A 27726-nucleotide genomic window follows, 5' to 3' on the forward strand; every position below is an offset into this window, starting at 1 on the left:
CTTTGTGCCATTATCAGTTTCTTTCAGTAATGTCTTATAGTTTTCACTGTAAAGTCTTTCACCTCCTTCATTAAATTTATTCCTATCTACTTTATTCTTTTAAGTTGCGATTGTAAGTGGAATTGTATTCTTGAGTTCTCTTTATGTAAGTTTGTAATTGGAGTATAGAAAAGCAACTGATTTTTGTAAGTTGATTTTGTACCCTGCAACGTTACTGTAGTTGTTAATTATCTCTAATAGTTTTCTGATGGATTCTTTGGGGGTTTCTATATGTATGATCATGTCGTCTACAAACAGCGAGAGTTTCACTTCTTCACTCCCTATTTGGATTCCTTTTATTCCTTTCTCTTGCCTAATTGCTCTTGCCAAACCTCCAGTACTATGTTGAAAAAGAGTGGTGATAGTGGGCATCCTTGCCTTTTTCCTGTTCTGAGAGGGATGGTGTTCAGTATTTCCCCATTGAGTATGATGTTGGGTGTGGGTTTGTCATATACGGCCTTTACTATGTTGAAGTAATTTCCTTCTATCCCTACTTTGTTGAAAGTGTTTGTCATAAATGCCTGTTGGATCTTGTCAAATGCTTTCTCTGAATTTGTTGAGATGATCATGTAGTTTTTATTCCTCACTTTGTTGATGTGGTGTATCATGTTGATTGACTTGTGGAGGTTGAACCATCCCTATGTTCCTGGTATAAATCCCACTTGATCATGATATATGATCTTTTTGGTTTGTTGCTGAATTCAGGTTGCCAAAATTTTGTTGAGGAGTTTTGCATCTATATTCATCAGCAATATTGGCCTTTAGTTTTCCTTTATTGTGTTGTCCTTGTCTGGCTTTTGCATCAGAGTGATGTTGGCCTCATAGAATGTGTTAGGAAGCATTCCATCTTCCCTAATTTTTTGGAGTAGCTTGAGATGCATAAGTATTAAATTCTCTCTGAAAGTTTGGTGGAATTCCTCAGAGAAGTTGTGCGGTCCTGGGGTTTTATTCTTTGGGATGCTTTTGATTACTGTTTCAAACTCTTTCCTTGTGATGGGTCTACTCATATTGTCTGTTTCTTTTTGATCCAGCTTTGGGAGGTTGTAAGAGTCTAAGAATTTATCCGTTTCCTCTAGATTATCCATTTTGTTGGCATTTAGTTTTTCATAGTATTCTCTTATAATCTGTTGTGTTTCTGTGGTGTCTGCTGTTATTTCTCCTCTTTGATTTCTAGTTTTGTTTATCTGAGCTTGCTCTCTTTTTTTCTTTATAAGTCTGGCAAAGGGTTTGTCAATTTTATTTATCTTCTCGAAGAACCAGCTCTTTGTTTCATTCATCCTTTCTATGCCTTTTTTGTTTTAATAGCATTTATTTCTGCTCTGATTTTTATTATTTCTTTCATTCTGCTGACTTTGGGCTTTGTTTGTTCTTCTTTTTCTAATTCATTTAGGTGTAATTTGAGATTGCTTATTTAGGATTTTCCTTGTTTGTTAAGGTGTGCCTGTATTGAGATGAATTTGCCTCTTAATATGGCTTTTGTTGCATCCCATATGAGTCGTTATGGTATGTTATCATTTTCATTTGTCTCCAGATATTTTTTGATTTCTCCTTTAATTACTTCAATGATCCATTCCTTATTCAATAGCATGTTGTTTAGTCTCCACATCTTTGTCTCTTTCTTGGGTTTTTTCTTGTAGTTAATTTCTAGCTTTATAGCATTATGATGAGAAAAGGTCTTGTTATTATTTAATTTTCTTAAATTTATTGAGGCATGCCCTGTTTCCCAACATATGGTTTATCCTTGAGAATGTTCTGTATGCACTTGAGAAAAATGTGTATTCTGTTTTTTTTGGATGGAGTGTTCTATATCTGCCTATTAAGTCCAACTGGTTTAGCTTTTCATTTAATTCCATTGTTTCCTTGCTGATTTTCTGTCTTGATGATGTATCCATTGATGTGAGTGGAGTGTTGAGGTCCTCCACTATTATTGTGTTGTTATTAACATCTTCTTTTAGGTTTGTTAATAGTTGCTTTATGAACTTTGTTGCTCCTGTGTTGGGTGCATAGATATTTGTAAGTGTTATTTCTTCTTATGGAGTGACCCTTTCATCAATATATACTGCCCCTCTTTGTCTCTCTTAACTTGTCTTATCTTGATGTGTACTTTGTCTGATATAAGTATTGCAACACCTGCTCTCTTTTGTTTACCATTAACTTGGAGTATCATCTTCCATCCCTTCACTCTGAGCCTGTGTTTGTCATTGGAGCTGAGATGTGTTTCCTGGAGGCAGCATATTGATGGGTCTTGTTCTTTAATCCATCTCACCACTCTATGTCTCTATATTGGAGAATTCAATCCATTTACATTTAGGGAGATTATTGATGTATGAGGGCTTAATACTGTCATTTTATCACTCACCTTCTGGTTTTTCTGCATTTCCTTTGTTTCTTGCCCTTTGTGTTTTGCTCTACGCATTGAATTATGTAGTTTTTTGTGATGTGTTTCTTTGTTTTCTCTTTATTTACTTTTTGTGTCTCTTTTCTGCTTTTTTGTTGAGTGGTTTCCCTGAGTTTTGTATTCAGAATCTCGTGTATAAGATCGTCCATTTTCTGATGGCCTCCTATTTCCTTAGTCTAAACCAATTCAGTACCTTTCCTCCTTCACTCCTAAGTTGTTCTTCTCATATCTTATTCCATCTTGTGTTGTGAGTTTGTGGTTAAAATGACAGGATTATCTTTGTTTTTGGTGTTTTCCTTCCCTTTAGCTTAATGTTATAGTTGATTATTTGCTATCCTATTCTGATTCTGTCTGCCTATTTAACTCCTTACTCTGTGTTTGTGATCCTTTCTCCCTTCTTTTTTCAGGTATGAGGACCTTCTTGAGGATTTCTTGTAGAGGGGGTGTTCTGGCTACAAAGTGTCTTAGCTTTTGTTTATCTGGGAAAGTTTTTATTTCTCCCTCAGTTCTGAAGGATATTTTTGCTGGATAGAGTATTTTTTGGCTGAAGATGTTTGTCTTTTAAAGATTTGAAAATGTTCTTCCATTCTCTCTTAGCTTGTAAGTTTTCTGCAGAGAAATCTGCTGAAAGCCTGATAAGGGTTCCTTTCTAGGTTATTTTCTTCTGTCTTGCTGCACTTTGTGTACTTTCTTTGTCAATCATTTTTGCCAGTTTTACTACTATATGCCTTGCACAATGTCTTTTTACATTGATAAATCTAGGTGTTCTGGAAGCCTCTTCAACACAGATTTCCCTCTCTTTCCTTAGGTTTGGGAAATTCTCTGCTATTATTTCTTTAAACACACTTTCTGCTCCATTCTCCTTCTCCTCTCCTTCTTGAATACCTATAATTCTTATGTTGCATTTCCTCATTGAGTCAGATATTTCTCAGAGACTTTCTCCATTTCTTTTTAGTCTTAGTCCAATCTCCTCCTCTGTCTGGAGTGTTTCAACATGTCTATCTTTGACCATTCTGATATGCTCCTCTATGATGTCCACTCCAGTGTTCAGGCAATCTGTATTTTGTCTTATCTCTTCCATTGTGTCTTTCATCTCTAATATTTCTGATTGATTCTTCTTTATAGTCTCAATCTCCTTTGTGAAGTAGCTCCTGAACTAGTTGAATTGTTACTCTACATTCTCTTTTACGCTGTTGAGTTTTTTGATGGTAGCTATTTGGAATTCATTGTCATTTAGATTACATATTTCTGTGTCCTCAGGACTGAATTCTGGGTATTTGTTGTTTTCTCTCTGGTCTGGAGATTTGATGTTGTGTCTGATGTTGTTAGAGAAGGTGGGTCAGGTCTTTTGCATTCTGATATTGTTTGGTTGCAGTTACTGTGCATCGCCACTGGATGGGGGTAGAGAGCCACATATCCTGAGGCTTCCCTCTTCAGCCAAGATCCCAGGCAGTGGAGTGGGAACAGGGCGGGTGGGGAGAGGAGTGCTTTGTCCTGTACGTTCTCTGGGCTTTCTCACTCTGCTCTCATTATCTGGTCTCCTGGGATGTTGGCTTGATTAGGTCACCCCCCAAGTAAGCTTTCACCCCCTTAGAATGCTTCCCTCTAGGCCTCAAGGATCCTAAATAGTCCTTGGAATTCCTGTGAACAAGCATCCCCTTCCCACTTCCTTCCCTCGTGGATCCTCCCATGGTGGTGGATTGCAGACTTTAGGGGAGGGAGCAAAGTTCTCTCTTACCCCATTCCAGCTCCTCTGATGGGGGGTCCAGCCTCTCTGCCCTACATTTTGTTGTGTTAGGATGTCCTCTGCTTGAGTATGGATGCTCCTTTTCATTGTATGTTGGAGGGAAGAGAGTCCCAGGCAAGATCACTCTGCCATGAGGCTGACGTCATATCTTGGTTCAATCATTTTTAAGACATTTGATCTTATAAAATTTTCTTTATTCCTCAGTTTCTTTATCCATAGAATGGAATACAACAATTCCCTTGTCAGCATCATAGCATTAATGTTAGTTTCAAAAGTAGTATGTACATGAAAACAATTCTAAAACTGCTTTGTGCTAACTACACAAATGTAAAATATTACTTGTGGTAGAATATGAACCACAGCCATGACTTGATCAATGGAAATGAGGAGTAGAGCTTTCACTGTAGAGAGACTAGCACAAGAAAGGATATAGAGTAATGGCACAAGAGGTGAGACGATGGAATAAGGATGCCTCTGCAGTGAGTATAGGTCAAACCCACTGCCTTGAACTCCCAGAACCATTCTGTCACTTACTGAACATGTGTGAAGTGTGCACTGTGTGCTAAGAATAATGTAAAGTGTCAACTCCTTCTGTCTGTCAGGTTGTCCTCAGGCTAGTGGGCTCTCAGATTCGGCTGTTTATTGTGCCTCAGTAACCACAAAATCAAGAATCCAGTGCTAGAAGTTTTACAAGAAGGAAGGCCCAGGACATATACTCATGTCTCTGTGAATACCCAAAGGTGGCTGAATGAAGTGAAGCATAGACCTGAAAAAATGAAAAATCCTAGAGAAACTTCAGATCTTAGAAAGGATCTAATGGTCAATGCATGACTCTTTGGAATTTGATGGAGAATGATGGACCTAATGCTTCCTGTATTCCACCCACTCACATGCTTTGTCTAAAGGCATATCGTGAGTTGACACTAATTCTGGGAAGGCTGAACCACTGGCCATCATGAAATGAGGCTATAGAAAGTGAGAATCAGGCTAGATGGTACCACCCAAAAGGAATAACTCTAAGACAAAAAATGAGAACACCTGTGCTATAAGCCCTCTCTTCTCTGCACTGCATGAAACTTTCCACTCCTGCTCACCTGCATGAAATGGTGATATCTGGAAGAGCTGGTATAATTGGTTAGAGTTGCTGAACGTATAAAACAATAACTATATCTCAATTATACTTTATTTTAACTTTCCATTATCATTCAGCTAAATTAAAATACATCAATGCATGAATTTCATGAGAATTAAAAATCCAGGAAAATTTGCAAAAGAGATTTCTCAGTGTAGACATAAAAGCCAAGTGATTGCCATACATATCACCATATGCAGAAAGGGACAGTTTACTGATGATGATGATGATGATGATGATGAAGTCACTGGAATCAATCAAACTCCATTAAATTACTTAGTATAAAAAGATCAATATGTTTCTTTTTTAAATAAACTATTTTTGGGAATAATCTTAGATTACAGAAAACTTTTAAAGATAGTAAAGAGAGCTCTCATATTCCCTTATTCAGTTTCAGTTTCACCTAATATCCTCATCTTACATTACCATGCATGGTTTCAAAACTAAGAATCTAAATTGGTACATTATAGTTAACTAATTATTTTATTGTTTTATTAAGATTTTATTAAGATTTTAGCAGTTTTTCCATAGACCTTTTCTAGGATCCAATCTAAGATGAAAAATTCCATTTAGGTATCTAGTCTCTTTAGTCTCCTCTGATTTGACAGTTTCTCAATCTTTACTTGTATTTCATAACTATCAGGGTTTTTTAATGAAGCAAAATAGGGTTTTTAGTACTACAAAGAATGTTATTTTTCACATGCTTTTTTACAGAAAGGTTTTTGGATGTTTTCTGACTTTGTTCAATGTGAAATGTTAGCAAATAGTAAGAGATATTTGATTATTAAGTTCAAGTAAGAACAAATGTTATTTGCAATCTAAAATTCGTCTGCATAAGTTTTTAGTAGGCAAGAAATTAAAATAAAAACAAAAAGGAAAATTGAGACCGTACTATGAAGAAACTTGAAAGGCAGACTAATAAACTTGGCATTTATTAAAATTGATGGGAACCAGTAGATGTTTTGAGCACAGAAGCTTCTACATTGATCGTCACTTGTTCTGTAGATGTTCATCATCTCTGGGCACTCTGGGTATCTCTCCAACCTAAAAGACACAGTCTGGATCCAGTACTGCCAACTCCTGTAATGACAAAGGAGATTGGAGACTTCCTCCAGACACTACCTTGGCAAAGGAGGTTGCAAAAGAGTCACATTATCTATTCAATAGTTTGAAAGATTGACAGACTATAAAGATGGTTTGAAACAAACAGGATCAAATGAAACAGAGATAAAATAAAGTCCTCTGTCTAGGTTTAGGGGAAAAATTAATTACATCAATGGAGCATGAGGAATACTTAATCTGCTAATCAATAGTACACTTGAAAAATCTTAGGTTTTGTGACATCAAATTCAATCTCAGCCATGAGGATCACATGACTTTGAAAATGCAGTCAGAGTCACGAGAGGCGTCAATCCACCATGGTTTGCATGGACTCAAACATCTTCTCATTCATTGTTATTGAAAAATGAACCTGTGCAGGACACTGTGCTAAGTACGCTTCCTATACCTGAAGTATTTGGTTTCAAATTTTGAAGTCAGAATAAGAGTTATTTTTTTAAACTAAAAAAAAGAATGCATTTTATTGTAAAAAGTTTGGAAATTTAAAAAACAAAGAACAATGAAAGAAATCCACATCATGCTGTTACCTCCTGTTAGTTGGACTTAACCTATAAGGAGGTTCCTATAGTAGCTACAATAGTGAGGCCCACAGGAGGACGCTCCCATCCCAGATCACTAGCCCTTTCAGAAAGTTATTCTATGGGAACATTTGGGAGATAGACTTTATAAACTTTATATCTAACAATTTATAAATAATAATAATAAGATACTTAAAAGGTTATGTAACTGTTTTGGCACACATAGATATTAATATTATATCAGAACTTTTAATAAGTAGGAACTAGAAAATAATGCCTGATATTTTTATAGTAGGCTTCCATATACTTTATTAAACAGCTGACAACTGTGGAAAGACAAGTTGCAGCAACAGAAGGCTCCCATATCTGGAGAAAGAAGCTGCATGTAGGTTGTTGTCCTCAGGATTCTGGGTCTGCGGTAATATTGGGGAGCTAAATTTCTGAAAATCAAGCTGACATACTCTCTAACCATCTCTCTGTCCAGATGAATAAAGATGTGTATTTTATTGGCTGAGAAATGTTTATTTAAATAAATATATTCTCAACAATACCCTTGTCACAGAATGCAATTCAGAATAATAAGGGGTCCATTGCATGGTTACAGCTAATGTTTTAGTCAAATTCCTTCTAGTCTTATTTAAACAAACAAACAAGTAGATAAGACTGATAACTTTTGATAGTTACATAACCTCATCTTTGCATTGATTACATTAGGAATATTTTTATGTCACTAGCTCTACTTAGATCATGTTATTTTAAGATCTGCATAATATTCCATTTAATGTATAAACTATAATTTATTTAACTAATCCTCTCTTTGTGGAAGTTTGGCATATTTCCATGTTTTTGTCGTTATAAATAAGAATGTCTGTCTGTATAAATCTTTCTCAATCAGAATGTTTTCAATACTTTTAGCACCTGTAATACATATTGCCAAATTTTCTTCCAGCAAGGCTGAGCCAATTTGTACCTCCGTGTACTCTAGGGAAATATGAGGGGTTTAGTTCCTGCACCTGCCAACCCTATCTACAGGTGTGACACAAAGGCCTTGCCTACATGGCTCCTAATTATATTCATTTATTATGTTTCTTCATAGCCACCATGTGTTAAATACTATTCTGGGACATGGTAATAAAGTGATGAGTAAGCAAATGTGATCTCTGGCTCCAGGGAGATTATAGTATAGAGACAGAAGATTAAATAAACAACTACATTCAGCCACTAGTTTAATGTGGGCACTGACCTCAGGAAATCAGGACATGAAGCTAGAAACCACTGTGGTCCGAAAGATCATATGTCACCAACACAAAAATTCTCAGTTTCCTGTCTCCTTACCTTGTAACTCACACTAGAATCATTGCCTCCTGGCCCGCTGTTACCTCATGGGCTAAAATCAGGGGCCTGTGGCTAGAAGAGATCTCATCCAGAAGTCTCCTGATGCTTTTCCATAATGAAGCTTGTGTTTCCTTAGGTGGTTTCCTCCTTGTGCCTCTCTTTTCTACACCTTCTGCCTCAGAACTAAAATCTAGGAGCAAACCTACGAGGAGCCATATAGAGAGACCCAAGTTCTGCATTTGTTGGCTTGTTTAAATATTGAAATGCAGCTATGTCTTATGCTCAAAGTCAGTCTTTTCCACCCCACCAGGAAGCGTGATTCATGAACATGCTCTGTGCAAATTACAATAGAGCAGACAACACAGGACCTACTTCTAGCCTGTATTTTATAGCCCTATCCTGCTGAAATCCAGCTGCTAGCTGCCAGCTTGCCATCCACCCCTCTTCCTTCTCTTGGACTAATTCCTTGGTGGTGCCTTTGAAACCCTAGTCCCTAATTTAGGCCCTAAAATCTCCTCTAACCTTCATAGAAGACAAAGATCCCAAGCTTAAGAGCAGTTTATAACACTTAGCACCTCCCTTCTACCCATCTTTGATAGTTTTCTTGGGCTTAGCATCCTGGCCCTGGTACAAGGGTAGAGTATGGGGCAGGGCTCTCTTGACCTCTTGGTTGCACAAGCAGTAAATGATGGAGTTGATCAATGGTACAAGGACAGCATACAGAGACCAGTTTGTTGGTGTCAAAAGCAGAGAGTGCTTTGTTAGGGCATAGATGAAGACACCGGCTGCAAAGAACATGACCACAACAGTAAGGTGAGAGGCACAGGTGGAGAAGGCTTTATGGCGCCCAGAAGCTGAGGGAATGCGCATCACAGAATCACTAATGGCCATGTAGATGGCTCCAGGGACAGGGAGTGGCCCCAGAAAGATAAAAATGGCTAGAACAAAGTCTGTAAGCTCTGCTGTAAATATGTCAGCACATGAAAGCTTGGGCAATGGGGAGAAATCACAGACGAAGTGGTTGATGATGTTGGGGCCACAGTAAGAGAGGCAAGAAATGAAAAAAACTTTGACCATGGAGATGCCAAAACCTCCAGCCCAGGAGTCTGCTGCCAGTTGCACACATAGGCAGCCACTGACAATAACAGGGTAGTGGAGATGATGTCAGATGGCCACATAATGATCATAGGCCATAATGGCAAGAAGGACACACTCAGTGCAGCCCAGGCCCAGGAAAAAGTAGAGCTGTGTCATGCAGCCCTCAAAGGAGATTAGCTGTCCATGGCCCTGTTTGGACCCAGCAAAGCCAGCTAGCATCTCAGGAATAGTGACAGTTACATACCAGATCTCCAGAAAGGATATATTAGCCAGAAAAAAGTACATGGGTTTGTGAAAGGTGGGTTAGTTCCTAATTGTCATAATAACAAGTGTGTTCTCAGTCAGCACCAACACATAGGCCAGCAGAGAAAGGAAAAAGAATAGCGCCCGCAGTAGCACAGGAGCTGGGAAGCCCAGCAAAGCAAATTCATTCTGGTTCCTCGGCTCCATGGTTTCATTCTTACTCACTGCTCTTCAGAAGGGACAACAGAGAGTCTTCAGGAGGCAGCAGCAAGAACTCAGCCTTTCTCTTGTTGGGTTTATCTTTGTAGAATGTACCATATGTAGTGTATGTAATTCATCACTGAGCTGTGGCCATTGCTCTCTTCTGTAAATTGGAAATGACCTAAGACAAAAGTGGAGAGAAATAAATTGCTTTGTATTGGGGATGGATTAAAAGTCTGTTATGGCCCTTGGAGAAGCATGTATTGACAAGCACCAGGTAAAAATGACACTAGTTGGTCCCTGAAGAACATAGAAAAAGACAGACATAGTAAGAAAGTCCGGGCTGCCCTAACATGACAGTTTGTCTATGAGTTGGATCGTGACTGTGTTTGGAGGAGATATGTAACACAATGGAGGAATGACAATTGCATATAACACAATTGAGTATTTACTAAGTGTTATTAGTACAGGCATTGTTCTAAAAACTTTGCAGATATTATTTCACTTAATCTTCAGAAGAACCTTGTGAGTTAGTACTATTATTAATGCCACTTGACACCTAAGGACACTAGGGCATAGATGAAGTGACTTGTTCCAGGTCACACAGATGGTAAGAGATGGAACCAGGAAGTCAGGACCTCAGAGCTTCAAAAATATTCAGGCAACATGAAGGAGGTACAATTTATACATCCTAGATTTACTTTCAAAAGAGAGAATCTTTGGGGCCCAGCTAGAGAAGCAATTTCCTCCTGCAAGGAAGAGGGAACAAAGTAGAAAGCAGCTGTAGAATGAAAGTTCTACATAATCTAGTGATATCGACTCTGATATCAATTTCCCCACATTAAACCCAGCATATATGGGGTTAAAACCAAAACAATCATTCCCTGCTTACTCTCTGGCTTCCTGGCTCCAGAATCCACTATCCTCCAGGGAGACAGACACCATCAAGGACAAGCACTTGGATTATCTCCTCCCCACAAAGAAATACAGGCAGGTGGGAAAGCTGCTGACCAGCAAGGTCACAGGTCTCCTCCTCTCTGCCAGTAGTCTCAAGGCCAAAGACAGGCTGGTGGGAAAGCTCCGACCAGCAAGGCCATATGCTCCCTCTCCCCTACCTAAAACCCCAAATAAAAACCCTTCCTTTTAGCTTTTTGGGGAGTTTGGGATTTCAGCGTTAGCCATCCTCTCTCCTTGCTCAGTGCTGTGCAAAAATAAAATTCGTACTTTCTTCCACCACACTCAGTGTCAGAGATTGGCTTGCTGTGCAACGGGTGAGCGAACTCACTTCAGGTTCAGTATCACTGGTACTTAAGAGGAGGCCCTGGGACCCACCTGGTAATCATATTAGGAACTGGATTCTGGACAACAGAAGAACTGAGAATCCCACCAGTCCTGAAAGTTGTGCTAACTCTCTTAGAATGAGAGTAGAACACCTTCCTTTAGTAGTGTTAAAAGCTAAACTGAAGCATGTTAAAGTTTTCAAGAGTTCGTTTGAGCAAACATCAATTCAAATCAGGCAGCACCTAGCTGAAAGTGGTTGGGTGCATCCGCACACCGAAACTAGGGGCAAGGCTTTTATAGAGCGGACAGAAGCAAAACAAGGACATTATTTGATTGGCCGTAGCCTAAGTGGTTGCCTTATTTGGGAAAGCCTACATGACTGTTTGTGATTCATTGTTTTTAAGTTTCGTTTTCTCTGATGTGAGTGATGTGAGTACAATGGACTCTGGCTTAAGTTTCGGTTTGCTTACCTACATAGGCTACCAAGGCATGAGAGACTCCTCAGTCTAATTGCATCCTTGTTTAATTACTTTGACAATATCACACCAATATAAAAGCATAATTTACTAGAGTACTCTCTTTGTTTACCTTAGTATCAAAAATAAATTTTTCCCTTTCCAAACTTCAAGCCTTCTCTGGATCTGATGTGGAAGAGAAGTTGGCATATCCACATGGGATTTGGTATGAGGAAAGGGTTATTGTCACCCTAGTGTCCCTGTATGGTCATAGCAGGAAGGGAGTATAGAGATTAGAAAGGAGAATGGGATAGAATCAACTGAACATCTGGGTGCTATTTCTCCTCGGGAGAGTCTTTACTTTTTAATCTTAGGCCTGTTCCTATGAGGTTAGCAGGGTCAGAATGTGCTCACACGTAAAACTTCAACTTGCTAATGATTTTTTTCCAGATTTATTGAGATATAATTGACATATAGCATTGTGTAAGTTTAAAGTGTACAATGTGACAATTTGATACAAGTATATATTGTGAATTGTTTACCACAATAAGGTTGGTTAACACATTCTTTACCTCACAAAATTATCATTTTGTTATTGTTGTTATGATGAGAACACTAAAGCTCTACTCTCACAGCAACCTTCAAGTATACAATACAGTACTGCTAACTGTAGTCGTCATGCTGTACATTAGATCCCCAGAACTTTATTCATCTTATAACTGAAAGTTTGTATCATTTGACCAACATCCCCCATTTTTCCCAGTCCTCAGCCTCTGACAATTACCATTCTACTTTCTGTTTCTATGAGTAGCCAAGACATGGAAACAACCAAAGTGTCCACTGATGGATAAATGGATAAAGAAAATGTGATATAGGTATACAATGCAATATTATTTAGCCATAAAAAGGAAGGAAATCCTGCCATTTGTGGTGACATGGATGCACCTTCAGGGCATTATGCTACGTGAAATAAGCCACAAAGAGAAAGACAAATACTGTATATTTTATTTATGTATGGAATCTAAAAACATCAAACCTGCTAGTGATTTTATACCCGAGTTTCTCTTCTCTTTACACTCTGCAATCAATACTTGAATATTACTTAGTACTTGAGCCTTGGCATTTTTCTCAAGACTAGAGTAATTTAAGACAACTACAAAATGCCTATCTCACTGGCTTGCATTTCCCCTCACTCCCATATTTACCATCCTCACCTACAATCTATTTATTTCAAAATTTGTAGTGGATCAACTATGTTTCAGACCACAGGCTAAGACTTGCAGTACATACAAAGGTAAATAAGACATGTGCTAAGTCTTCAAGGAGCTCATAATCTAGTGTTAGGGACATATCTTTATTTTCTCATCCCTGAAATTTTAAGCTGCCAGCCTATCCCTACACTATATTCTAGCTTCATAAATGGGAACTTCAAAATTACAATTGCCATTCCTAACCTCAGCCTTGATCCTTTGTCCTCATATGCCCTTCATTGTGTGTTTGACCCTCTTGGCCCCAGACCTTCCTGTGTATCCTTTAATCTTCTCTACCTTCCTGTTTGATGTTCTGCACATTTGAAAAACAAGATTAGCTCCTCACGCGTAGACTCCTAATTGATCTCACCGCCTATAGTCCCTCCCCTAAAGCTCAGATATGACCATTTTACCCTTCTGCTTAAAACCCTTCTACAGTACTCCACTGCCTACACAATAATGTTAAAGCTATTTAACAAGGCATATAGGTACTTAACAATCTGTCACTGCCATTGCCAAAATCATACCTCTTGCCATTGCCTACACTGTATGTTATACCCTGAAGCTCTTGGCATACAGCATGTGAATCATCTCTGTAGCTTTGCTTTTGCTGCAATCTCCATTAGCAGGGCTAACTCCTTGTTAGAATTCAAATCTTGGCTCATGTGGCATCTCATGATGCACCTCAGTGATGAAAGTCATCCCTCTCCAAAGCACGCATATTTCTACAGACGTACATTATTTACTGGTATTTCTGTCCCTCCTTTTGGCAGTAGTTCCTCTTATAGGGTCTGCTTTAGTAACTGATTATTAAAGATATTATAATAGTTGTATGGATGCATGAATGGATGGGAAAATGGAGAAAGGTGTGATATGGGCAGAAGAGATGAATTGCAGGTTACTGGAATGAAATATAAAGAAGACTGAATGTAAAAAGGACTTGGGTGGAAATGGTCAGGGGTAGAAAATTTAAGTGGATTACCAGAAATTTTGAAATAATATGTACTAAATAGGGAACAATATGAAGGAAAACAGACATAAAATGTATAACAGTGAATAAGATCCACGGGGACCAGATAAAACACGAGGAAGTTAGATTAAGTGTGGAGAGATTGAACCTTCTGTGGATAAAATGGATGGTATTAGGCAAGATAAATTTGCTATACAGTTCCAATGAGAGGAGATTAGGTGAATATACCTATAATAGAGAAAGGATAGATTAGGAATGGAAAATCATAAAAGCTTTAGGGAGTGCAGGCAGAGTACGAATAAGTAAAGAGATCAGCTATGAGTGGAAAAGATGAAGAAAGTGATATTGGTGTAAGTATGAATAGAATGGATCAGATGTTGGAAATATTGATAGGAATTTGGGTTTTATCAGGTGTAGAGAGGAATAGGAAGATGACTGTTTTGGACAGGAAGAAAACCATGAGAAAATTGACCACTTGAAGAAGAACACAGCAGATAACAGAATCCACTCACTTTATTCAGATGACTTTGACTCAGGGTCCTCCTAAGATGACTGTGTTGGTTAGGAAAAGACTTAGTGAGTGTATATAAAAGAATGTTGAAGCATCAGCACAAAGAAAAATGTGACAGAGACTCCACCTTCTCTTCTTCCCATATCAGAGAACCCTGCCAAACCAGGAAAGATTCTTTTATCTTGCACCTGTCTCACATGGTCCCCATTTCCCCCTCCTCTTTCTGATGCTTTGGGATGGCTCTGAAGTGGAGCCCAAGAGAACAAAAGAGATATAAGAGGAAAAAAAAAGACTGGGGCAGAGGACAGGGAGGTTTGTTTGCAACACTTACGAAATAGAAGTTTTTCAGGAAAGTTACATGACGGAGAGGGTGTCACAATACCCCTACAATATCATAATTTCTCCCTTGCCCTTCTCCTTCCTTGTCAGTCTCCACTTCTTTCTATCATGCGACATTCCTGCTGAAATTAGAGCCTCAGGTTTGGGCCAGGCCAATCTGGGTTTATATCCTAACTCAGTCAAGTAATCTTGGGCAATATACTTCACCTCTTGGAGCCATAGAATCCTGGTCTATAGAATTGGATTATTATACTTCACAGAGTTGTGGAGAGCAGTAAACATCATGAGTTATATAGAGCGTTTGGAACATGATAGGGGTTCAGGAGATGACTCTATTTCAACAATGCTAGACTACTTCTTCCTTTATCTCCTGAACCCATATGGGTAACATCCTTTAATTCTGTTATGTCTCAGAAGGAGCACTGAATTGAGAGTTAGGGTTTCTGGGTTTTAGCTCCATGTTTGTAACTGAAGTTTTGTTTAATCTAGGGTTTGGTTATATGTCACTTCATTTTCCATAAAATAATAATAACACATATAACAGGTGTTTTGAGGGTTAAATAAGACAAAGTTTGGCACAGTACTCAGTCTATAGTAAGCAATGTGAGTAGAGGTTAATAATGTGGGATCCACAGTCACATTGCTTGTGTTCAACTATGTGACCTTGGGAAAATTATTTAACCTCTCTGTGCCTTCATTTTCTTATCTGTAGAATGGGAATAGTTCTAATATCTGTCTCACACAGTTGTGAAGACTAAATGAGTATATGGATGGAAAATTAGAACAACACTTGGAACACAGCGTTTCTCAATAAATGTTATCTAGTGTTCAAGAATATTTGTTGAATCTGAGCCTGTTGAGACTGGAGAGGAATTATTTGTGGGAATACCGGAGATATGAGAGAGGGGTTTTTGAGACTCTGAGCTTAGGAGGGGTTCTCATAAGTAATTGGGAGGAAATATTTCTCAAAATTTAAATAATGAAAACAAAGTGAGTATGTTTGGGCAGTTATCATTGTCTGGATCAGTGTGCTGTTCATAAGCCTCACTGATTCCATATTAGGAACAAAACTCAGTGCTCCAGGAAAGGAAAAGATACTGAGGAAGTCATAAAGAAGTGACCAAGCCAGAAGAAAATGATGCAGCAATGAGGAGAGGTAGAGCATAAAAGAATGTCTGCAAATGCCCTTCAAATAAAAACCTAATTTTGAGTAAAATCATGTAAACATTGTAGTAAACCCTATTTTGAATAAATAAAAATACATATATACGTAAACACTATTGAGATGCTGTCCTGTTAGTTGAAAAGTTATCAAAGCCAGTAGCTGCTTGAATTAGCATTCATTTGGTAGATATGGTAGTATTATCTAAATGAGAAATGTTTGCAAAAGTTTAGATTTGAGGTTGATGTCAGTTTGCTTTTGGTGATTATTATCAGCCAACAGACTGTATCAATAGGCTAAATAAAATGAGCCATAATCATTTCGATATATGCACTGTTGAATCCATTTGATAATTTCAACACCCATGAGGACAGAAGGGATACATCCTCAACGTAAAAAATACAGGTCCAAATTCTTTTATCCAACACAAATGATGCACTTGGACTTTTCAAGTTTTAGAAAGGTAATATGCTGCATACACCATATGTTTCCTAACACTTCCAGAGAGTTCTGAAGCAGCAGCCTATAATCTAACATATTAACATCTCTACAGCAAAACATGATCATTTTTACAATGTGGAACAAGTAAAGACTATAAATAATCTCATATCAGTTCCTAACAGATTCTGTCATCCAATGAGTTTAGGCCCCAAACTTAGGAAAAAGTGCTCAATTTCCAAAGCTGCTTGGATTTTGGAGCTGCAGATAAGGGTGTGTGGAATCTTTGTCTATTTAAAACCAAATACACATACCAAAGGGGGAAATACTAGATATGTCCTTATTAAAACAGAAGATGGAGGTCAAGATGGCAGCATAGGCAGACCCTGAACTCACCTCCTCCCATGAGCACAACCAGGTTACAACTATTTTTGGAAAAATTTCCCTGGATAGAAAGCTGAAAACTGGATAAAAAGAACCCCCACAACAAGGGACAGTCCTGACTGAGGCAGAAGAGCCAGAAATTACTTTTGGAAAGAAAAAAAGCCACCTTCACGAGCAGTGGAGTTCCACAGCCAGCAGAGCAGGAGCCACCCTAAGGTACGCAGCCCCTCCTAGAGGAATCAGTTCCTGAGTGGGCCGTTACTGCTATAAGCATCCTTCAGACTCAGCACAACTGAGACGAGGGTCTTACTATCTGGCTTCACTGGCTATTAACTGCAGTGGGGAATATCCCCAGAAGAGCTATGGGATGAAAGCTGAAAAACACCCAGGTCTTAAAGGGCCCATGCACAAATTCACCCATCTTAGAGAACAACCTAAAATCACTAAAAAGACAGTTACATGGTTCTTTGGTGAAAACAGACTCACCTGGTAGGCTCTGGGTGCATCTTGCTGAGAGATGAGACCTTTCCAGAGACTGGGACTTTGGTGGTGGCCCTTGTTGTGACCTAGTCCTGGCGTGGTGACACAGATGCTGGCAGATGCCATTGAAGTTCTTCACCTAGCCTGATAGCCTAGGCGTCTGCCACACCCACTAGAGTGCAGATTTAATCCACTTCTGGTAGGGCAGGCAGCCTGCTCTAGGGACTGGCTCCACCCAACAGCAAACCCTCAGGCTACTTGTTGGCCTGCATTGACTGGGTGCCTTGATCCTCTATAGGCAGGCAAGTGTGTCTGCCTCAGTGGGGCAGGGCCTGTGTGAAGACCAGTTGAAGTGTGGGGATCATTGGTGGAGAGGTGGAGGCCTTTGCAGGGGAGTGTCGGGGTATAGTCCAAGGGGTCAGGAAGTGTGCATGGAGCAGGACTGTGTTGATGGTGTGTGTGGACCTGTGGGGGCTTAAGAGATGTGCCCCAGAGTTGTGGATCTGTCCTAGGAAAAGTTTTGATTAAATATTTAGGAAGAGTGCACATCTATGGCACACTGAGTGATACAAAGCTGTTATAATAGAGTAAAGCTTTAAAAATGTCTTCTCAGAACATAGCAAAAAATTTAAATTAAACATACACTGGAAGATAAAACCTAATGTACCACTTATAAAACACACAGACACACAACACTTGCTGGCTGCCTCACCTTAGAAAAATTATTCAACTTCTCTGTGCTTCTGTGGCTATAGAGTGAGCCTAATAATAGTCCCTTTACCTTCAGGTTGTTGTGAGACTTAATATAATGCACGCAACACACTTAGAATAGTGTCTGGCACTTATTTGGTGCTCAATAAATGTTAATTTTTACTATGAAAATGAGGTATCAAAGAAGTTTTCATAGAAGAAGTGATGCCCAGGTTGAGTTTTGAAAAAAGAATAGAAATCAGCATTTTAAAAACAGCATGTTCTCACTGATTTACCTCTTTACTACCCTCATTCTTTCACCACCCTGACTTCACCTCTTGAACCTGCTTAGTACCTTAATCAAACATTGTCTTCTCAGTGAAGCCTCTTCTGACCCTCTTCAGGGATCACTGGTAACTCTTGGGTCATTTTCCTTGATTTTTTCCATCTCACCCTTTTTTTTTTTGCAGAAAACATAACCTGGCTCATCTCACTACCTTTCATTGTGCATCAAGACCCCTCTCTTCAGCCAGCCCTGATGGCCTAGTGATTAAAGTTCAGCGCACTTCACTTCAGTGCCTGGGTTCAGTTCCAGGGCAAGTGACCACAGCACTCATCTGTCAGCACCCATGCTGTGGTGGTGGCTCACATACAAAAAGAGGAAGATTGGCAGTGGATGTTAGCTCAGAGGAAAATCTTTACTCCAAAACCCTGTCTTCACCCTTACCTGCTAGATACAGTACTCCTGTCTTTAATAAGGGTGTGAGAAGGACAGCAGAGCTCACATATTGTGCCCCCTCATACACGTGCTTTGTACAACCCACCTCAAATACACATGCAGGAAATGTTCATGTACACATACATATAGCACCTAGCTAACAGGAAGTGATTAAGTGTTGTTTAATTTATTGATTATTTGAGGATGCAAAAAGATTTATAAATCTTTATTAAAAATCTTTATAAAAAATCTTCATAAAAAGATCTATAAATACCCAAAGACAAAGGAGTTAGAGTAGGATAGACAGATAGTAATATATAGCATGATAAAAAAGACAGATTTTACCATTTCCAGAGTTTATAAAATATGAATGTTTCTCAGGGGTTTTCCTAATTCTTAAATTCTGAAAGACCATGGTCCATGAATTATTGTCTTCCTTCTTCTACAAAGGAACCGCTGGATGAGGGATGGAGGGTGGATCCACAGCCAGGCCCAAGGATAAGAATCGTACTGTATTTGTCTTGCTCAGGGAACTAGTCAGCAAGTCTTACGAGTAGGGAGCACAGAGGGTGTCGTTGTCAGCGGAAAATCCCAAGTCTGCGTGGGAAATTCCTTGTGGCTGCTTTCCTCAGAGATCCCTTCACATCCTTGTTCCTCAGGCTGTAGATGAGGGGATTGAGCATGGGGGTCACCATTGCATAGAACACAGACACTAGTTTTTCCTGTTCTTTGGAAGACTTTGGTGTCATGTACGTGACAATTCCTGACCCATAAAAAAGAATGACAACCATGAGGTGGGCGCCACAGGTAGAGAATGCCTTGACCCTTCCCTCAGCTGACTTCATCCTGACCACAGTCTCTATGATGCAGCCATAGGATATCAGAATTAGGGAAACAGGTATGAGGAGAATCATGACACCCATGAGGAAAATGACCATTTCTGAAGTGCGAGTATTTGTGGATGCCAGGATCAACAGTGCAGGGGCCTCACAAAAGAAATGAGCAATACTATTGCTGCCTCGGTAAGGTAGCCTTAGTATGAATGTGGTGTCCACCACAGACACAACAATGCCACTTGTCCATGATCCTGCAGCCAGCTGGGCACACACTCTCCACATCATGATGCTAGGGTAATGCAAAGGGTTGCCGATGGCTACATACCGATCATAAGACATCACTGCCAGAAGGGCACACTGTGTACACCCAAAAATGAGGAAGAGTAGAAGCTGAGCTGCACAACGTGTGAATGAAATGAGCTTCTTCTTGGATAGCAGGTGGGCTAGGGTCTGAGGAATGATATTGGTAGAGAAACAGAGGTCAGCCAGAGATAAGTTGAAGAGAAAAAAATACATGGGTGTGTGAAGCTGGGAGTCGACCTGAACAAGGGACATGAGAAGCAGATTCCCAAGCACAGTGACCAGGTAGACACCCAGGAATAAGATGAATAGCAGCTGCTGGGTGTGTGGGTCATCAGAGAGTCCCAGAAGGAGGAATTCTGTCACCTGTGTCTCATTTGTCTGTGTCATAGTTTTCTCTTTTTTCAGTATGAAGTCATCGCACGCTAAACATAGGTGTGTATAAAGTATAAAATTATACAATTCAGAGTTGAAGCGCTTAGGAATTGCCTCTCATCACTATCAACCCTTTGAAGAATCCTCTTTATAAGGTTTTTAGAAGATGATCAGGCTGCTTTGGTTGGTATGTTTTCAGTATCGCGAAACTTAATACTTTATAAGATGGGGCATTCATTTTTAGTGTCCTCTGGGAAGCGCAGAGTTCATAAAAATAATCATCCTCTTTATTCTGAATATCACACTTCTAATAATAAAAACATAGATTGAATTCATCTTTAAAATCACGCCATTTAATTTCACTTTATTATCAACTAAAACCCTTGAGTCTTATGCTGCTCTTGCCATACCTCCCCCATCTCATGATAGTGTTGATTTTTTTAGTTCTTTGGACATTCAACCATTCCTCTTGTCTATTCTCTGAGAAGACAGTCACTAAGGTATAAGAAATCAAAAAGAGCCAAAGTACTTTGCAGAACTGACATTTTTTCTTGGACAAAATAACCTATTTTAAAAGAGCTAGGAAACCAAGGGCTAACTCTGGAGAATGTGCCATAATCTCTTTGGCAATCCCATCCCCAGCTACAGCTGGAGCTCCCAAATATCACTCTTAACTGTCAATGACCATCCAAAATAGCAGACACAACATCACAACACCATTTCCATTTTAAGACGCGAGCCTGGATCATTTTCTGTGTTCACACTAAACTGCGCTAATCTGCCATCTCCAGCCCATTGTCTCTCATAGCCTAGCATTATCCATCTACTTCTCCCAGAGATTAAAATCTGCTCCGAAAACTGTGCCTGTCTTTTTCATTTTTGTGTTCTTTGTTGTATGGCACACAGCTTTATTCAATAAATTGTCATTAATTAAATAAGGTAAATAAAAATAGCTTGATCACATAATCTAGTAGAGTTGTTTTAAAAGTCTGCCAATTCCCTAGGAAGAATTCCAAGAATTGGGGAGCAATAATGAAACTTCATGGAACTCTTCCTAAAAGAGAGGAAAGAAATTTAAAGTCTAAAGTTTAAGGCCATATGCAAGGTTTGGGCTATCAATCCTTGATCTGTCTGGTAATGGTGCTTCAAAATAATGTTTTAAATATATTAAATAAAAAATAAACATATCAAATAGAATGTACAGGATTACCAAGGAAACCAATATAATACAATATATAGTTATTAAAATAGTCTTAGAAAAGAATATGTGATATCATAATACATGTGCTTCTTTAATGCACTAAATTTTAAAATATTGTGGCAGGTCTAATAACCATGTTAATTTCAAAATGATGAGCTTAAATGATATTTTGAGCTATCTTCAACCACTGTAATGTTACATAAAAATATTTCTGATTTCTATTCGTGATAAAGTCATGGATCCTGCCAGGGCTGGTTTGGGTTGGTTACCTACATTCAAACAAAAAAAAAAAATTAAATTTCAATTCGAGTGAAAGAAAGATAAAGTAGTAGCATTCACATCTAAATTGAGGAACTCTCTTAATTCCAAGTTAAGAACTGCTGGGCTATGGGAATTACCAGCTTTCTCAAAAAGTTAGAATTACACTCTATGTAATCTGATGATGGACTCTTAGGCATCTGGATAGGTTTGTGAGTCAAAGTGATAAAGATTTCAATTCGTCATTGAACTAAAAAATGAATAAATAAAACATTAATATGAACAATCATATCTCTGCTTGATGATCACTTATGGCTCCCTTATCTGACCACAGGCCACCTTTCCAGCCATTTTCCCTTCCATATAACTAGGAAACACTGCATTTTTATATCCCACTGGTGTTTGAGAGCATAGTCCCTCTATTCAGAGGTATGTCCACTACATAGAGTTAGCATCGCTTCCTTGAGCATTCATCACACTTTGAATATTCAGTCACTTTATTTGTTGAGCAAATGTTATTGGCCAAGCACATACTTGGTAATGGGGATCCAGACAGAAGATCCAGCTCCTGAGGACAAAGAATCTCAGAAAGGAAGTACTGACTATAGTTGCATTTCATCTCCATTGCAGGTGGGGTGCCTGGAACACAATAGATTCACAGCAAATATTGGTTTAGTGAATGTATGCACCGGGCCAAGCGAGTCTTTATGATCTAACAATTCCTCAAATCAAACTAATATACGATTTCTTCTAAAGGGAAATGTAATCTATTGTCAAGATAGCTGATATAAAAATAAATTTTGAGAACACCAGCTATTTTAAGATGGGTACTTGTTCAATTGCTATCCGTCTAGTGGATGACACTACCTGGTTGGTTCTCAGTCTCCTGTTTCACCTCAGGTCCTTTAGACTTGCTTCCCTCTCTGCCACAGCTCACACATTTCCTAGAGTAGAAATTAGTACATGTGTCCAGATCTCAGGGAAAATTAAAGGGTAAGCAAACATTCTTTCTCAGTTTTGATGAAAAAAGACAGCATAAAACTAAACACTTATCACAAAGTTCTAAGTGATGCCTACAGTCAGTGGTAAACTTAAATGAAAAGGCAGCTATAGGATGTTGCTGATTTCTATGCCTTCTTCATCTCACTAATAACTACAGGTTTTTTAAGATTCCATTTAGGAAAAATATTATCCAGGAACACCTTCCTTTCTGATTCACACATTTTCACCTTTCCCCACCCCTACCCATCCCCAACACACGTAGACATGGACACACGTAAGTACACACATTCACAAATATCTAGTCTATCCTAGATACATAAGTGTACCTACAGCATCATGTACTTACCTCCGTCATAACTCTTAACAAATTATATTGAAATTATTTTCTTTCTCTGTGACTGTAAGAGGTTCAAAGACAGGGACCATATTTGACTCATCTTTATTAACAGCAAATAAGATACATACTGGCACAGAATAAGTACCCAACATGTGTTTTTTGAGCAGATTTGACCTGAGCCAAAGTAGTAGGAGACAGAGAGGTAAATGTGAGTCAGATGAGTGTGATCTGTGACCTGTCAGATGGTAGGAGTTCTCACTGACCCTGGGAGGACAGCAGGAGAAGGCTGCCCACCTGACCTCTCCTTATTTGTTTTTAAAAATTATGTTATTCATGCAAATGTGGAGGAGAAAATGCTTTCTCATATGAATCTGCCCCCAGGGTCAGGAAACTTCTGAAAAAAATTCATGTTTATGGTCAACTTTTCTCTCCTGTTATTCACTGTCTTTTCCTCAGATCTAACATCAACTTGTAAGTTCGCTTCTCTAAAAATGATATATATTACTGGATGTAGAACAAGTTTTTAGAGTTACAGAGTCATGGATTGTCTCATCTGACAAGTTCTCTTAAGTAGAGGATACTGGAGAAATTCATAGGAATCAAAGGAAAATACTAAATTCCCATTCCAATTCCAAGATATTTCATGCTCAAAATCACCTATTGCCTACCCTCCATACCCACTTACTGTCTTCCAAACGCAGCTCAACAAAGACATAAGAATCCCCACTCCAAGGATCAATATTGACTCCACGGAAGTTTTGCTTATGTCTCCATCGGGTGAGCGCCATGATTCTTCTTCACAGAGATTTTGACACTGTAATTGTGGTTTGATAAGGTAAATCCACTGTGGAAAAATCCTTGGCTAGATCTACTGCAGAAAAGTTAACCCTAAGAATCAGATTGTTTGACCAAAATTAGTTGAATTTTAAAACCAAATCTATGAAGAAATTGAAACCTATTCACTCCCAATATATATCAGATTATTCCTTTTGTTCACCTCCTGCCCTCTGTTTCTTTTCCTCTAAAAATATTGCCAATGTTTTCTCATCTGGTGGAGAAAAAAGATCAAATTAGCACGTCAAAACCAGTAAAGAATTCTCACTGTTGAAGGGGAAACTGCTGCAGGTGTATTGGCTGCAGAATAGGCAGAGCAGAGATTGCAAGACTGAGAGCATCTTGTCATACAGTCAAAGGACTCAGCACGATCTCTGAAGTCAAGATCAAGGACAAGGCAGGAAGGAGAATCCTCACATCTCCCATGTCCTCCTGCTCCATCCACTGGTCTAAGCACTGACATCAGGGCATATTATACAACAATAGTTCCACTTAAATGAGGTGAGCAGAGGGATACTAGGAGCAGTCTCTGGAGTGGCTGAAGTGCTCAGGAGAATTCTGAATTATTAGGGTGGATCCTGAGCTGCATTTCTTCTCAGAAGATTCACAAATGGTTATAAGAAGAACAGAAAATAGCATGTAGTTAGCACTCATATCTTTGTTTATGGGCCTCATCACCATTTCTTCTTACATATCTTCTCTTTTGGGATGTGTCGTATTATTGCAATTAAGTATTTGGTCTCTGGCTTCTAGGTTGTAACCCAGGTCTATGATCTCTGTATGATTTTGAGGAGTTTTATTATTTATAGAATGTGAATATGATGTATAATGTAATAATAATTATATTGTATTATTATATAATCATAATTTTAACATTATTATATAAGAAGTATACTACATAATAGAGTCTCCAATTATTAACATTTTAACCAAATTTTGTTTATTATTCATCTCTTTTTATACACACGTTATTATTTTCATAACTTGATGGTAAGTTATAGACTTGATACCCAGAATATATAAGGTACTGCTACAAATCAATAAAAGTAAGAAAATTCCAGTTTTTAAAATGAGAAATAGAACAAGCACTTATAATATAGGAAATACAAATAGCTAACAAGAACATAAAAAGTTGCAATAACCATAATTAGCCCCCTGAGTATATAAATTCAAAACACAGTGAAATACCACTAACCTTTACAAAAACAGATAAAATGATTGAGGATGTAGGGCAATTACATTCCTGATGGGAGCATAAATTGGTACAATTAATTCAAAAAGTCCATTTGAAAGCGTTTTTGAAAACTAACCTAAACATATGCCTTCCCTCCTACAACCCAGTAGTTTCACTCCTGATTACATACCAAACAGAGACAGGTGTTTATATTTACTGCAAGATAGGTACAAGGATTTTTTATTACAGCTTTATTCATCATATCCAAAAGTGGAAACAATATAAATTTCCATGGACAGTCATGCAGCAGAATACTATTGAGTAATTTAAAAAGAAGGAACTACCATTACACACAACCACATAGACACATCTCCCAGAATGGTGTTTAGTAAAAGAAGCCAGACACACAAAGAAGCATATACTGTATGATTCCATTTATTTCAACCTCAAAGACAGGCAAAACTATTTTATATTTTTAGAATTCCAAATAATGGTTACCTTTGAGGGAGTTTTGATTTGGAGCTAATTGGGAGCCTTTTGATATGCTGTCATTGTTCCACATTCTTATCTGTATAATGGTTGGATAGGTGTACACATATGTAACAATTTCTTCAGTTATACTTTAGATTGCTTCACATTACTGTATGTAAGTAATACCTCATTAAAAGAGAGAGAGAGAGAAGAGAAAAAAATGAAGTTAAGCATTTGATTGAAACTGCTGGGGACAGGAGTGTGAAGCAGCAGAGCAAATCCAAAGGCACAAACAGGGAAATAATAAAGATAAAAGAAGAAATAAATGAAATAGACAAGACATGAATATGATAAGATTAACAAAATCCCAAATTGGTTCTTTGTAAAAATTACTAAGATAGCAAAAACTCTATCAAAGATTATTTTTAAGAGTGAAAATAGTAAATTAGGTAACTCCAAGAGGCTATTCCTCCAAAGAAATACAAAAAATTATGATGAATACTGTCAGAACAAACTACCTGGACCCTGGAAAACAGTCCAAAGTTTACAGTAACCAGTTGAATGTTCAATCAAGAAAAGGACAACTGAAACCAAGTAGAATTTTGTGTTGCTTTAACTTACTCTTACCAGGAAAGTGAAATGACATCCCACAGAATGAGAGAAAATGTTGCCGAACCAGGTTTGTTTTTGCCTGTCACCCAGAAAGCAAATCACAGAGATGACGAGTTTGCAGCAGAGAAAGGGTTTTAATCACAAGTCAGCCAAATGAGGAAGTGGGAGAATGAGTCTCAAATCCACTTCCTCAAAAATGGGGACTCGGATATTTATGGGGTAGGATGGCAAGGTGGTCTGCAGTATGGAGATAGATGATTGGAGGTAAGGAGAGGTGAGGTAATGGATGATCTGCACAAGTGTAGTCAAGCTTCATGCCTCCACATAGGATGCATGTTCACAAAATGGTGGCATTAGCATGATCTGAAGGTGGAGTTTTTAACCTCTTGACATCAAAAGGTCACTTACTGGGCACCTGTGCAGGTCCAGTTGATGGGTAGGTTGTCTCAACCAGTCTGAACTGGACAAGGGGGTTCTAATTCCTCCAAAACAGCTCAAATATCCATTACCATGGTGACCCAGGTACCAGGGAGATGTTGTCTATAGGAACCTAGTGGGTGTTGGATGGAATATTGCCTAAGCAGCACAGTTAACAATGGGTGGCTGAATAACTAAAAGCTATAATAAGTTATTGCAAAAAAACCCCACAAAACTTTACTAGCTACCTAATCATCAATAGCTGTTTACAGGTTCCAAAGATATTTGTACATCATATATCTGATGAGAGTCTTGTATCCAGAACAGATAAAGAATTCAAACAATTCAAGAACAAAAAAAATTCCAATTTAATAATGGACAAAGAATTTGAAAAGACATGTTTCCAAAGAAGACATACAAATGGCTAACAAGAACAAGAAAAGATGCTCAACATCATTAGGCATTTGGGAAATGCAAATGAAAAATCCACAATGAGATACCACTTAACTCCCATTTTGATAGCTATAATTTTTTAATAAGGAAGGAACAGAGGGAGGGAGGAAGGAAGGAAAGAAGGAAGGTAGGAAAGGCGGAAGGAGGGAAAGAAGGAAGGAAGGAGTATTGGTAAGGCTGTGGAGAAACTAGAACCCCCATACATTGCTGTTGGGAATGTAAAATTGTGCAGCCACTGTGAGAAACAGCTTGGCAGTTCCTCAGTAAGTTACTCATAAAATTACCATCTGACTCAGCAATTCCACTCCTAGGTACATACCCAAGAAAAGTGAAAACAAGTGTTCAAACAAATGCTTGTAAATAAATGTTCATAGCAGCACTATGCACAATAGTCTAAAGATGGAGAAAATCCAAATGTCCAACAACTGAGGAATGAATAAGCAAAATGTGGTATATCCATACAACGGATATTATTCAACCATAAAAGGAAATGAAGTGTTGATATATGCTACAACATGGAAGAACTCTGAAAAAATGCTGAATAGAAGAAACCAGACTTAAAAAAGTCACGTATATATGATTCTATTTACATGAAATATCTAAAATGAGCATAACCATAGAGATAGAAGTACATAGAGACAGTAAGCAGATTAGTGGCAGATAGTAGCTGGAAAGAGGGATGATATGGTACACTTAACGATATGGGGTTTCCTTTCAGGGTGATGAAATGTTCTATAACTAAATACCGGTGACAGTTTCATAAGATCATGAATGTACTAAATGTCACTGGATTGTACGTTTTAATGGTAAATTTTGTGATATGTGTATTTTACCACAATTAAATAACTAAGTAAATAGTAGAAGAAACACACAGAATAATGGCAACACCAGCACCCAAACGTATTTACTAAAATGCATGACCAAGGTGCTCTGAAGATTTTTTTAGTT

At 38.4% G+C, this 27726-nt stretch overlaps 2 protein-coding genes and 1 pseudogene across 4 annotated transcripts in view; 1 reads left to right on the plus strand and 2 right to left on the minus strand.

Moving 5' to 3' along the window:
- The window catches only part of LOC123278917 (olfactory receptor 2AG2-like), a 410069-nt gene that overhangs the window by 294606 nt on the left and 87737 nt on the right, over positions 1-27726 (plus strand). The gene's annotated exons all lie outside the window — the stretch shown is intronic.
- Positions 8871-9972, minus strand: LOC106825130 (olfactory receptor 226-like; annotated as a pseudogene).
- Positions 18870-20034, minus strand: LOC106825127 (olfactory receptor 2D2-like). The gene has a single exon (XM_014831748.2). The coding sequence runs from the start codon at positions 20032-20034 to the stop codon at positions 19087-19089; it is 948 nt and encodes a 315-aa protein (XP_014687234.2). The 3' UTR covers positions 18870-19086.

Source organism: Equus asinus, chromosome 20 (assembly GCF_041296235.1).
Source record: "Equus asinus isolate D_3611 breed Donkey chromosome 20, EquAss-T2T_v2, whole genome shotgun sequence".
Taxonomy (NCBI): Eukaryota; Metazoa; Chordata; class Mammalia; order Perissodactyla; family Equidae; genus Equus; species Equus asinus.

What these genes read in the sequence shown, in the direction of transcription:
- LOC106825127 (XM_014831748.2), bottom strand. Translation starts at nt 20,034, where the DNA reads ATGACACAGACAAATGAGACACAGGTGACAGAATTCCTCCTTCTGGGA.